This window comes from Schistocerca nitens, chromosome 5 (assembly GCF_023898315.1).
Source record: "Schistocerca nitens isolate TAMUIC-IGC-003100 chromosome 5, iqSchNite1.1, whole genome shotgun sequence".
In the NCBI taxonomy this organism is placed as follows: domain Eukaryota; kingdom Metazoa; phylum Arthropoda; class Insecta; order Orthoptera; family Acrididae; genus Schistocerca; species Schistocerca nitens.
In genome coordinates, this window is record NC_064618.1 from 554,713,199 (window position 1) to 554,727,495 (window position 14,297).

Below are 14,297 nucleotides of genomic sequence, written 5' to 3' on the forward strand. Positions count from 1 at the left end.
CTCCCATGGAGACGATCGTAGAGATGCTGGATGTAGTCCTGTGGAACGGCTTGCCATGCCATTTCCACCTGGCGCCTCAGTTGGACCAGCGTTCGTGCTGGACGTGCAGACCGTGTGAGACGACGCTTCATCCAGTCCCAAACATGCTTAATGGGGGACAGATCCGGAGATCTTGCTGGCCAGGGTAGTTGACTTACACCTTCTAGAGCACGTTGGGTGGCACGGGATACATGCGGACGTGCATTGTCCTGTTGGAACAGCAAGTTCCCTAGCCAGTCTAGGAATGGTAGAACGATGGGTTCGATGACGGTTTGGATGTACCGTGCACTATTCAGTGTCCCCTCGACGATCACCAGTGGTGTACGGCCAGTGTAGGAGATCGCTCCCCACACCATGATGCCGGGTGTTGGACCTGTGTGCCTCGGTCGTATGCAGTCCAGATTGTGGCGCTCACCTGCACGGCGCCAAACACGCATACGACCATCATTGGCACCAAGGCAGAAGCGACTCTCATCGCTGAAGACGACACGTCTCCATTTGTCCCTCCATTCACGCCTGTCGCGACACCACTGGAGGCGGGCTGCACAATGTTGGGGCGTGAGCGGAAGACGGCCTAACGGTGTGCGGGACCGTAGCCCAGCTTCATGGAGACGGTTGCGAATGGTCCTCGCCGATACCCCAGGAGCAAGTGTCCCTAATTTGCTGGGAAGTGGCGGTGCGGTCCCCTACGGCACTGCGTAGGATCCTACGGTCTTGGCATGCATCCGTGCGTCGCTGCGGTCCGGTCCCAGGTCGATAGGCACGTGCACCTTCCGCCGACCACTGGCGACAACATCGATGTACTGTGGAGACCTCACGCCCCACGTGTTGAGCAATTCGGCGGTACGTCCACCCGGCCTCCCGCATGCCCACTATACGCCCTCGCTCAAAGTCCGTCAACTGCACATACGGTTCACGTCCACGCTGTCGCGGCATGCTACCAGTGTTAAAGACTGCGATGGAGCTCCGTATGCCGCGGCAAACTGGCTGACACTGACGGCGGTGGTGCACAAATGCTGCGCAGCTAGCGCCATTCGACGGCCAACACCGCGGTTCCTGGTGTGTCCGCTGTGCCGTGCGTGTGATCATTGCTTGTACAGCCCTCTCGCAGTGTCCAGAGCAAGTATGGTGGGTCTGACACACCGGTGTCAATGTGTTCTTTTTTCCATTTCCAGGAGTGTATTTCTGCTGGTGTGTACCTGGTGTTGTTAGGATTCATGGGCCGGTCCCCACATCGTAAGCATAGGCCATTTCATTATTTTCACTTTTCATGAGTCAACATATCCTTACATACTCTGGTTTAAGTAGCTGATTGATTTTGTGCTATACTCCTATTTCTGACTGAGTATATTCTTCTGGTCAGCACCTGTTATTGTGAGGTTTTTGAGTCAGCTCACTTGTACATTTAGGCTCTGAATTTTTTCTTCTCTTTTGATGATTTTGAAGGTGTGACTTTATAGATGTAAACTTGCAATTTCAAACGATGGAAAATGCAGGATGGAATGTAACAGTACTAGACAAGAAAAGTTGCTACTCACCATATAGCGAAGATGCTGAGTCGCGATAGGCACAATAAAAAGATTAACACACTCATAGCTTTCGGCTATTAAGGCCTTTGTCAGCAGTAGACACACATACACTCACGCAAACGCAACTTGCACACACATCTGCAGTCTCAGAGAGCTGAAACTACACTGCGAGCAGCAGCACCAGTGCATGATGGGAGTGGCGACTGGGTGGGGGTAAGAAGGAGGCTGGGGTTGGGAGGGGGAGGGATAGTATGGTGGGAGTGGCGGACAGTGAAGTGTTGCAGTTTAGATGGAGGGCAGGAGAGAAGGTGTGGATGGGGGAGGGGGTAAGTAGCAGAAAGGAGAGAAATAAAAATAAAAATAAATTAAAAGACTGAGTGTCACGGTGAAATGATGGCTATGTAGTGCTGGAATGGGAACAGGGAGGGGGCTGGATGGATGACGACAGTGACTAATGAAGGTTGAGGCCAGGAAGGTTAGGAGAATGTAGGATGTATTGCAGGGAAAGTTCTCACCTGCACAGTTCAGAAAAGCTGGTGTTGGTGGGAAGAACCCATATGGTACAGGCTGTGAAGCAGTCATTGAGATGAGGGGTATCATGTTTGGCAGCATGTTCAGCAACAGGGTGGTCCACTTGTTTTTTGGTCACAATTTGTCGGTGGCCATTTACGTGGACAGACAGCTTGTATGTTGTCATCATCAATACCTCTGTCCATATCAAAGCTACCAACCACCAGCAATACCTCCACTTCGACAGCTGCCACCCATTTCATACCAAGAAGTCCCTTCCGTACATCCTAGCCACCCATGGACGTTGCATCTGCAGTGACGACTGGTCCTTCTCTAAATATACCAAGGGTCTCACTGAAGCCTTCACGGACCATAATTATCCTCCCATCCTTGTACAAAAACAAATCTCACATGCCTTACCTTTACAATCTCCTACCACCTCCCAAAGTCCCACAGTCCGGCCCAGAGGAGCATTCCCCTTGTAACTCAGTACCATCCGGGACTGGAGCAACTGAACTACATTCTTCACCATGGTTTCGACTACCTCTCGTCGTGCACTGAAATGAGAAATGTTCTACCCACTATCCTTCCCACCCATCCTACAGTGGTATTCCACTGTCCACCGAACCTACACAATATACTCGTCCATCCTTACACAACCCCTGCCCCCAATCCCGTACCTCATGGCTCATACCCCTGTAATAGACCTAGATGCAAGACCTGTCCCATACATCCTCCTACCACCACCTACTCCAGTCTGGTCACTAACATCACCTATCCCATCAAAGGCAGGGCTACCTGTGAAACCAGTCATGTGATTTACAAGCTAAGTTGCAACCACTGTGCTCCATTCTATGTAGGCATGACAACCAACAAGCTGTCTGTCCGCATGAACGACCACCGACAAACTGTGGCCAAAAAACAAGTGGACCATCCTGTTGCTGAACATGCTGCCAAACATGATACCCCTCATCTCAATGACTGCTTCACAGCCTGTGCCATATGGATCTTTCCCATCAACACCAGCTTTTCTGAATTGCGCAGGTGGGAATTTTCCCTGCAATACATCCTATGTTCCTGTAACCCTCCTGGCCTCAACCTTTGTTAGTCTTTGTCCTCACCCACCCAGCCCCCTCCCTGTTCCCATTCCAGCACTGTACAGGCATCATTTCACTGTCACACCTAGTCTTTTAATTTATTTTTATTTTTATTTCTCTCCTTTCCGCTACTTACCCCCTCCCCCCTCCACACCTTCTCTCCTGCCCTCCATCTAAACTGCAACACTTCACTGTCCGCCACTCCCACCATACTATCCCTCCCCCTCCCAACCCCAGCCTCCTTCTTACCCCCACCCAGTCGCCACTCCCATCATGCACTGGTGCTGCTGCTCGCAGTGTAGTTTCAGCTCTCTGAGACTGCAGACGAGTGTGCAAGTTGTGTTTGTGTGAGTGTATGTGTGTCCACTGCTGACAAAGGCCTTAATGGCCGAAAGCTATGAGCATGTGAATCTTTTTACTGTGCCTGCTGCGACTCAGCATCTCCGCTATATGCTGAGTAGCAACTTTCCTAAACTTGCAGTTTGTAATTCTAGTAATTTACTTTGCCTCTGCACTTATTTCTATAGTTTAGTGTTGTAATGTTGTAGTTTTGAGTTTGTATCATTTGTCTTGGAACAGAATGCTCCACAGATCTGAAAATCTGAATGCCATGTCCTCATATATGCATTGATTATGACTTGTATAGTAGATATTTTTCTTACGTTTTCTGCAATATGATATTTATGAGATACTTCCATACCTCTGAATTCTACTTTATGATGGGTAATATGCTTACACATGCGGTACTTACTATGTATGTAGAAAAAATGTTTCACTTTTGTACTCTATTCATCTACTTTAGATTATTATGGTAACATTTCTCCATAATATTTTATTATACAATTTTAAATAACATTAACAGACACTTAAACCTCATTCATTGCAACACTGAAAGAGACTTAAAATTACTCTAGATTAGATCATTTTGTATGAAGCTAGATATGTTAGAGTAACTTCATGTGAATTTTGTCCATAATTTTGGAAATAGTCACCATATGTTAGTTTTGCCATTTCACTACTCAGGTTTCAAACTTATTTGGATTATAGACAAACTGTAAGCAGGAAGAACTCTGTTTATTGTAATCAGAAAATTGTCAGTTGCTATGTACTTCCTTCTATACCTTTTCAGTTTTTTGTAAGCTAACCTATACTTATGTTCATAGGGAAATGATGATCATACAACCTAAAATTTTCTTGTAATTTTGGAATTTAACTTCGATAATCTGTATTCTGTCTTTTTGCATCGTTTTGTACACCATTTGGCAAATATTATAGAAGGTCACAAGATATTGTAAATAGATTGTTTCCATATTAAGTGAGGTGGATGTTGTGATGGGACATCCTCCTGTAGCACTACCTTTCCTCGACAGAGGTTGTCGAAACAAGTATTTTTTATCGAATTTTGGACAGGTCGGTATTATCTCAGCTGCTTTTCTGAAAACTTTCATATAATTTTATACACAGTATGTTATATTTCAAGGTGAAATTTATGAAAAGAAATTACTTTATAAAATATTTAAGTTTCAATCTTATAATTGATAAATACTAGTTCTGAATGTACAGTTAAAACTATTTTTTTAGAAACGTTTGAAATTACAAATTATTGGCATACTTATAATTTCTATTCTTAATTATAAAATCCTCTATTGTTAACTATGTCTATATCTGGATTCATTTATGAAATAATAACCGAAATTAATAATGCAAAGGAAACTAGTAGAAATTAATTTGTTAAGAAAAGTAGTAAACCCTTTGGAATGTAGTTATTTCCACAGAGTGTGAGAGTTGTAAGCATGCCTCTGATGTGATTGGATGTATTTTTGTGAGAACAATGTAATTTTGGCATTGTAAATGTGAAAAATCAAAATACTTTATGATATACTAAAATGTGAGAAAATATATTTACATAAAAAAATGCTGCAACAACAATCTTCAGGTTCATTTAGTTCAAACCAACCATGAGGATCTGATGTGACATTTTAGGCTTCAAGAATCAACATGACAAGCTAAGTAAACTAGAAAGTTTATTGTAATCTTCACTCCTCTCAAATCTCCATAAAAGACTTCGCTTACTAATTACTTGGACTGGACTTTGTTTAATGTGGACAATAGATGGAAGTAGGAAGGAGGGGGAAATTACAACACTTATCAGTGGTTATGCTTTTTCAAGAAAGACAACAGTCACGTCTATGTAAGTTATTCCTTGCATACTTTGGCAAATCAGCTGAGTTCCAATTTAAGTTTGTTTCAGTGTTTATAATTCATAGTTCCCTTCACTTTGCTTTTTAGTAATCACATTAATGTATAAGTATTGCTTTCTTGTTTATCTATGCGCTCACAAGAAGTAATTGTAATTAATTGGGGTCATATTGGGGCAAGATTTTTATTTTAGTTATAAAATCCTCGTATAATTATTAAACTAATACTTTATGTAAGAACCAACATCTGGGAGCTTGTCTTGTTCCCCCAAAGATGCTTTGTGGAATATCATCAGTGAAATCATGAACAGACATAAAGATGCAAGGTATGTGTGAGATGTTCAGTGTGAGATGTGAGATGTTACACTACTGAGTAAAAGATGGGCATTTAAGCTGGCTGAGGTGCACCCTGGAAATATGTCCGGAAGAGAGATCTCTTACCTCAAAGGTAATAGGTCCCAAGATTTTAACAATGCGACAGGGCCCCCGAAACCGCGGTGTAAATTTCCCTCCCAAACAGTGTCCACCAGTCTCAGAAATTGTATGGACAGAAATTAAATCACCAATCTTAGCATTAAATGGCCGCTTTCCCTTATTATACCTGTCGGCCTCTTTATGGTGGGCCGCGAAGACGTTTCTCCTTGCTCTCTCCCAACTTTCCCAAAGATTCGCAGGAGTAAATTGCTCTGGAAGAATATCATTGATGGTCCAGAGATTAGAGAGTGGCAAATTGACCTGATACGCAAACATCAACTTGTTGGGGCAAGAGTCGGTGGATTGGTGCCTCGCGGAATTGGACGCCTGATTGAGCCAACCTAAGGTGGTATCCCACTTAGAAGGAGCCCGAGCATGATAAATACAAAGAGCTGCCTTCAAATTGCAGTTAACTCTTTCTGCAAACAAAGGACGGGGATAATAAGGGGTGGTGGTAATATACCTAATACCTTGATTAAAACAAAATCCCTTAAAGTGGAAAGACAAAAAGGCCGGCGCGTTATCAGAAACCAAACTCTTCAGGGGTCCAAACCAGGTAAAAATCTGGGTTAGCTGCTGAACGGTGACAGAGGCAGTAACTCCAGTGGTAGGCCTCAACCAGAGAAAGCGAGAGAAGGCATCAACGGCCACAAAGATGTACTTGTTTCCTCTCTTAGTACACAGCAAAGGTCCGACATAATCAATATATATACGATCCAAAGGATACTGCTCGCGAGTAGACTGCAGCAGACCTTTCCGAGCCCCGGAGTCGGGTTTAGCCTTTTTACAATCATAACAATTGTTGACGTAAGAACGAACATCGTGATACATGCCCTCCCAGAAAAATTTCTGTCAGACGTTCGCTAAGGTTTTAAAAAAACCAAGATGACCACCCAGGGCCGAGTTATGAAAATAGTGCAAGACACTCAAAATGAGTCTACTAGGAAGACAAATTTTCCAATCCGCTCCGGGAGCACATTGTTTACACAGGACCCGCTGACGCAAGGAAAAGCCAGACACCCCCTCTCTACTCTGGAGACGAGTATAAACATCACTCCACTTAGAATCCTGTTTCTGTTCTTGAGGTAAATCACAAAATAGATCTGGCACTTCTCTCAGTATAGGTGTTAACGGCCACCTCATGTACTTCAACGTAGGGCTCTTCAGTAAACATACGACTCAATGCATCAGCCACCTCATTATCGACACCTCTGATGTGACGAACCCGAAAATGAAATGCCGACAACCTAATAGCCCATCTAGCAATACAACCTGTTTTACGGGGATGCGCCAGGACCCAGCTCAGAGCCTGGTTATCAGTTTCCAAAATGAATTCTCAATGTTCGAGGAGAAAGGCAAATTTCTTGATGGCAAACAGAACAGCCAGAGCTTCACACTTGTACACAGAGTATTTACTTTCAGTTTCAGTAAGACGACGAGAGGCGTAGGCTACAGGACGCCTCTCACCGTTTTCCTCCTGCAACAAGACAGCCGCTATGCCCGCATGAGAAGCATCAGTCTGAACCACAAAGGGGAGATTGAAATCTGGGATTGCTAACACAGGGGGATTGCTAATAGCGGTCTTAAGAGCCAAAAAGGTTTGTTGCTGCTGTTCCCCCCAAACGAATGGAACGTTCTTTTTTCTTAAATAATTAAGAGGAGCAGCCAACTGAGCAAAGTTAGGGACATGCTTACAAAAAAAAATTAACCATGCCAACAAAACAAGCTACTCCGCATTGATCGCGGGGCGGAGGAAATTCCCTAATGGCTCTGATTTGCTCCTGATCAATGCCGACACCTTTGGCTGAAACAATATGCCCTAAAAACGAAATCCTATCTCTACATAGGGTCATCTTGGCGGGGCTGACCGTTAACCTGGCGTCTTTAAGCCTTTGAAAGACTTGTTCAAGATGGTGAATGTGTTCAGGAAAGGATTTACTAAAGACAACAACATCATCTAAATAATTGTACACACATATAAACTTTAAGTCGTGTAGTACATTATCGAGCAGGCGTGAAAGCACAGCTGAACTGGTCGTGAGACCAAAAGGGACCCGGTTTAATTCGAATAGGTTCCAGTACATGCAAAATGCTGTTACTCGCTTCGATGATTCAGCGAGAGATATTTGGTAATATGCTTGGTTAAGGTCCAGTACCGAGAAAACGGTAGCCCCCTTGAACCAGCAAAAACAGTTATGTAAATCGGGTAAAGGAATGGACTCCAAAATTACCTTTTTATTAAGTTTGCGATAATCTACCACCGGCCTAAAGTCCTTTTGGTCACCTTTCAGTACTAAAAACATCAGGGCAGCATAACGCGAAGCAGAAGGGTGAATGACTCCCTGTTGTAACATCTTTTCAATCTTTTGCCGAAGAATGCCCATTTTGGGTGGAGAAAGGTGGTAAGGTGCCCGACGGATGGGGACGTTATCCATTAACTGTATTTCATACTGAATCAGGGCAGTCATACCCAAGCATTGAGTAATTACCTCAGGAAACTTCTCAATTAATTGCTTAAGTTGGCTAGCAAACACCTGCTCAAGATGATCCAGATCAACACCCGCCTCATCTTGTATAACACAAACGGTTTTGGTTGGATTCTCGTGATTACAGGAACACAGAGCGATAGAAGTGCTAGGACTGAATTTAAAATAAAAGGTGTTCCCAGAGAAATCCAAGACCAAACCCATACATTTAATGAAATCATAACCCAAAATAAGCGGGATGCTTAATTTTTCAGCAATCAAGAGGGGGTCAGCCATGAAAAACCTTGTATAGAGACCTTAGCCTTCACCAAACCGAAGATAGGTAACCATTGCCCATCCGCAAGCCGACATCTACCTTCGTAAGGTTTGGACAAAGTAAAACCACACAAACGTCTAAATTTATGATACCAACGTCTATCAACGACCGACAGAGCACACACGGAATCCAAGAGAGCACACAGAGGCTCTTGCCCAATAGCAAGGCATAAATACGGTACTGAGCACCTTTTAGGGTAGGAAATGGCTCTACAATTAATGGGCCAGTTCCTAACGCGCTTCCTTTTCCTCCCTATGACCTGGCGTCATTGAGAAACATGAGGTTTCCGTTGTACCGGGCACTGAGCTACCAAATGTTTGGAAGAAGCACAACGATAACAACGCTCCCTGGGTTTCTCAACATAACGCTCAGACGAGCTCTGTGGAGTGCACAAGGGAGTAATATGGGAGATAAGATTATTCTGATCCCATTGTGATTCTGCAAAAGCTAACCCTTGTGCCATAGAAATCAGAGCTTTAATCTGCTGGTAAGAAGTTGGACGCTCAGCCCACACAAAGTGCCTTGTGCCTCATACCTTCAAGTAACATGGCAACTCCCTCCTGTTCTGGAGTATCAACGTCCAAGGCTAGCCTAGCTACGTTAACTCTTTCAAAATATTGAGCTAAGGTTTCTTCCGCACCTTGCACCTTCCAGAAATAATCAGACAATAACTGGTTGCGCACGCGTGCTGAGAGAAACTCAGTGCGAATACATCTCGTCAATGCCACCAATGATACCCCATTTTGCAGATACTCAGCCAAGACGGAAGTTAAATGACCCTTAGTTAACAGGTAAAGCACCGCTAGGATCAAAGAATGTGAAATCTGTAAAGTGTCAGCATGATCTTGCAACTCAACCAGCAGCCAAAGCAGATATTTAAGCTGCTGCAATGAATCAACATCTAAACATTGAATCCTCTGAACTAACAAGGCTAGCAGATGCGGTAAACGGGCAAAATTACTATCAAAGTAAGCTGTCCGATCTCTGACCAAGGAAGCACAACTCGACACATCCACTGCTTCTTGTCTACTATCCCCAGACTGATTCTCGATCAAAGATACTGATAACAAGCGTGTCTGCAATGACTGCAACGATGTCAATAGGTCTTCAATTTGCTTCTTACCCTCACCAGATTGACCCAACAAGAGAAGACCTATAAGAAACTGCCTATAATGCAAAAGGTGCGCCTGAATACGAGCTACCTGTTTCTGAGTGGGTGTCTCTCCTGTAAACAAATCCAGAACCGGCTTTAATTGCTGAAGATTATGTGCTACACTTGCCAAGGACTCACCCAATGCCGGAAAATTGTCCGCGACAATGTTGACCGGTAACCCGAGCGCCGCATGCAATCGCGACGCCAACTCGGGAACGGTGCCATCTAAAGCTTTGCCGCGAATGCGCAGCTCACTACGGAGCTGATCTCGTCGCAGATAACCTAGTCCGGGAACTGGCTGGACACTCATGACAGCAGTCTGAACTGAAAACACAGTACAAGAACAAATGAGTACAATACCAAACAAGGCCAAAATACTTATTATTAAAGCTACTTGCATGCAAAAACCCCCCAGAGGAAGGATGGTAGCTCTGCTACCATTGAGCGGATGATTTGGATGGGATTCGGTTAATGAAAAGGGGACATACAATACACGGTTTATTTCCCCAAAACAATTAATTAATTGTAATGAATTACACTGTGGTTTACAAATTACAGTGACACAAACAATCAAACTGCTTACAATACGAGGTAACAAAAAAGGTGAAATGTGAACAGAGAAAATTATTTGTGTCGTTTGAATCACTGCCAAACAAACTTTACAATTTGATACTTTGACAAATAATCGTTGTGCATTAAACTACATACTCTCACCTAATACAGTTAAATTTTTAAATGTGAAGCACAAATGTATAATTTACAATTAAATTTTCAGTTGAAGTTACTCCTTCCTATACCTTCTTTAAAAGAGTGATAAAATTTTCAACAGGTATCTCAGCTAAAAATGCCCTAAAATCCTTAACAGAACAACAGGTACATGAGTAAATATATATACGGCAAGGCCCAACATTAACAGCGCAAACACATACAAACTTTCGCCAACATGGGCCGCTTGCCGGTCAAAACATGTTACGACTACAGCAGCGGGGAAACATACATAGGTAATAACACAGGCCACCTTGCAATCTTGCCAAAATCAGTTTACACGAAGGAGGGGGGGGGGGGGGAGGGGTAAATACAATAAATACCTTACGCAAGTGCACTTGCCAAACCTACTACAAAAAATACAGTATAAAATGCTCTCAATTAATGACAAATCTGGGACAAGCCCGGCAATATTGCACCTGAGCACTAGTAGCCAAAATAAGGTTGACAGATACCAAGGTCTGACATCATCTTAGGGCTAACTGGCACAACAAATAAATGAGAGTAAAAGAACAAGGAAATGCCAATGCTCAAGAATTTAAATAGGATTAAGTACACACGAGGCTACAATCAATTGCTAGCACCTTGGACATTGTCTTATGCTTAATTGACACTACGAATAAAGGTAAAAGGACAGACAAATGACAATGCCCAGCAATTTAAATAAAATAAGTAAGCACAAGGCTAAAAGCAATTGCTAGCAACTTAACAAGCACACATAAAATATCAGACAGCTGCCACATCACAAACGGAACAGGTGCGTGCGCAGTCCCCAGCAAGCCAAAAAACCAACAACACACACTCCACCAACCGAGCCAGCCTGACCACAGTAATTTCAACTCAGAATCAGGGCACGTGAGCACACCGGGTCCATGCAAAACACATGCTGCTAAATGATTCCCACCAACAGATACGGCCGCCCCCCGGGTGGGAAAACTGGGACAACGACCGGGTACACACCAGCAGAAAACTCGACACCTAGACTCCAGCTAAAACAGAAGCACACAGAAAATATGAACAAGCTGAAGTAAGGTGAAACGAACCCCATCACACAGACCGGACAGAGAAAACACACACCAAAACTGCCCTGCAGTCCTTACAACTGCTGAGTGCAGAAACCCAAGCGATATCGTGGCACCCTTTTCAGAGGCTGAGAACCTCGAGCGATCTGGTGCAGGAATCCATCAGTTGTCCACTACACCACATCATCAACACGGCACACTGCCCAATGCCCAAATCAACGAGACCACACCTCCGTGCTGGGGCGGAAGGCAAAATACCACCAGCTCGGTGTGAATCCAACTGCCGAGCCGAGCGCGAGCAGCCCCCCGCGAACGCTCCAGAGGGCAGCAGCCACCTCAGCACCTGCGTAGGCCGAACCAGACGGAAACAGAAATACAAGTGACTATCGATAGTGCCGGATACGCAACGCGCCAGAGAACTGGCACATCAGTGATATCATGAACAGACATAAAAATGCAAGGTATGTGTGAGATGTTCAGGGCCACTATCAAGAATACTAGTCACGAGAGTGAGACTTATATTCAGGTTAGAGCCATGAAAATTAAACAAATGGCATGGAATGATGTAAAGCAGCTGTGGGGTCATTAACAGGTATAATTGTAGACTTGCCTTGTGGAGGTTGTGAAACTCCAGGCACGCTTGTAATTTGTGTCCGTGACTTGTGTGGCTGTGGTAAGCATTATAACCTGAAGGGGCTTGTTCAGACACAAATTCCCAATATGTTTGGTGCTATGGGGTGAGAAACAAATTCTTTGTATGGTGCAGACTGTTCGGCAAAGTAAACAGAAAAGCAAGGTGCAAAAATGCAAAGGGACTGTATTCCTTGCACATTCAGAATTGTCCATAGTCTTCACAAAATGACACCAAGTAATACCACTAATGTATGGGGCAGCAGCAGATACAAATTCAACACTTGGCAGCAAGTGAGACAACAACTCCATCATGAGGAGAAGTAGCTTGTCCACACCAGAGTTGACCACTTATTGAGAGTGTTTTAGTGCAGCAACAGGCACCACAGAGGAACATATTGTCCATATGTGTTATGGATGTGAGAACCCCATATCCCCAGCCATTAGCAATGTTCACTTCCTCTCAAATTTCATGCTGCTATCTAGACGTTTTTGCTATTCTATGTCTATGGGAGAGTGTTTTTCTTTTATATTTTGTGTGTTAGATGTAAGGGATATTTTGAAGATGGTTTATTATTGGGAAGAGAGAGCAGGTGCCCACAGTATTATACAGAAAACTTTGAACCTCCACTGTATATTCAAGGATAAACTGTGAGGGAAAGAAGTGAGTATATTGTTTTTCACAGGCTGTGGCATATTGTAAGCTCATTTGAGAAGAAAGAAGTAATTGTGTCATGGCTGTGATAACAGCTGTTTAAAAGAACAGTTGAGAGAATTTTGTGGATTGATGCATTGAGTTATGCTGTATTAAAATTAGCATGAAGATTAATGGTGTTCAGTGGTTTTCCCCACAAACATTGATTGATGCATGGAGATATCTTTTCTTGTGGTCTGTGGTGTAAGCTGGGCAGTAACCTGAGAAAGATTAATATATGCTGAAGATTTAGGGAGAGATATTGTGTCAACGACAACTGCTATTTACAGGTGCATCAATTCCATCCTAAACCTGAGGGACAAAAAAAACCAGAATCAATAGTCATATTTATTGACTTGTCAAAAGCTTTTGATGTGGTGGATCATAAATTTCTGCTACCAAAGCTTGAAAGATATGGTATTCAAGGTCTGTCCAACAAATGGCTCAGCTCCTTCTGGACTAATTGTAAGCAGACATTGTGCATCAAGCACACAAACATTGAACTAAAAAATGTATCTGAATGCTTATCTGATTATAAACAAAGTAAATGTGGTGTACCCCAAGGATCAGTAATTGGACCCCTTCTGTTCCTTCTGTACATAAGTGATCTAAACTTAAATGTTGTTTCACATAAAACATTCATATTTGCAGATAACACCATGATTCTACTAAAAGGAGACAACAATAAACAGTTACAGCAGACAGTAAACACAGTCATGAAACAACTTAGCAGTCACGAAACAACTTAGCAGCTGAGCACAGAGTAATCAGCTTGTAACAAACAGTAAAAAAACCCTTGCACTAAAATTCTACAGTGTTCCTAACAAGGACATTTTTATCCCATCGGTCTCTATTAATGATGAACCAGTTGGTGACAACACAGAAACCAAATTCTTTGGACATTGCCTGCAGAGCAACGTCAGATGGAATAAGCATACTGAATATCTCATTGCAGAACTGAGCAAAACATGTTACCTTCTTTTCTCATTATATCATGCTGCAGTGAGAAAACAGTAATGTATGCAATTCATGCCTACTTTCATTCTCATCTTAGATATGGGGTCGCCTTCTGGGGAAGCTCTAAAACAGCTAACAGCACTTTTAAACTACAAAAAAGGCCATTAGAATCTTGTTTGGGTGAAAGCTTAGAGACTTTTCTAAACCTCTGTTTAAGAAATCTGGTATTCCTCCATTACCACAGGTATACATTATGGAAACCCTTTTGTTCTTTGAAGTAAATGTAGCAGGTAAGGACTGCAGACTGCAAAAAAACTGTGATATACATGATCACTTTACCAGACAAAACAAAAACTTACAGATAACTCAAATCAGCACAGCTCTGTGCCAAAAAGGTAGTTTTCACATGGGAGTTAAGCCTTATGAA

At 43.2% G+C, this 14,297-nt stretch overlaps 1 protein-coding gene across 1 annotated transcript in view; it reads right to left on the bottom strand.

The window, feature by feature from the left end:
* Positions 1-14,297, bottom strand: part of LOC126260575 (uncharacterized) — a 106,095-nt gene that overhangs the window by 20,848 nt on the left and 70,950 nt on the right. The window contains exon 3 of the mRNA XM_049957911.1: positions 9,941-10,126. Within this exon, the coding sequence (XP_049813868.1) occupies positions 9,941-10,126 (186 nt within the window). The remainder of the gene's footprint in view (positions 1-9,940; positions 10,127-14,297) is intronic.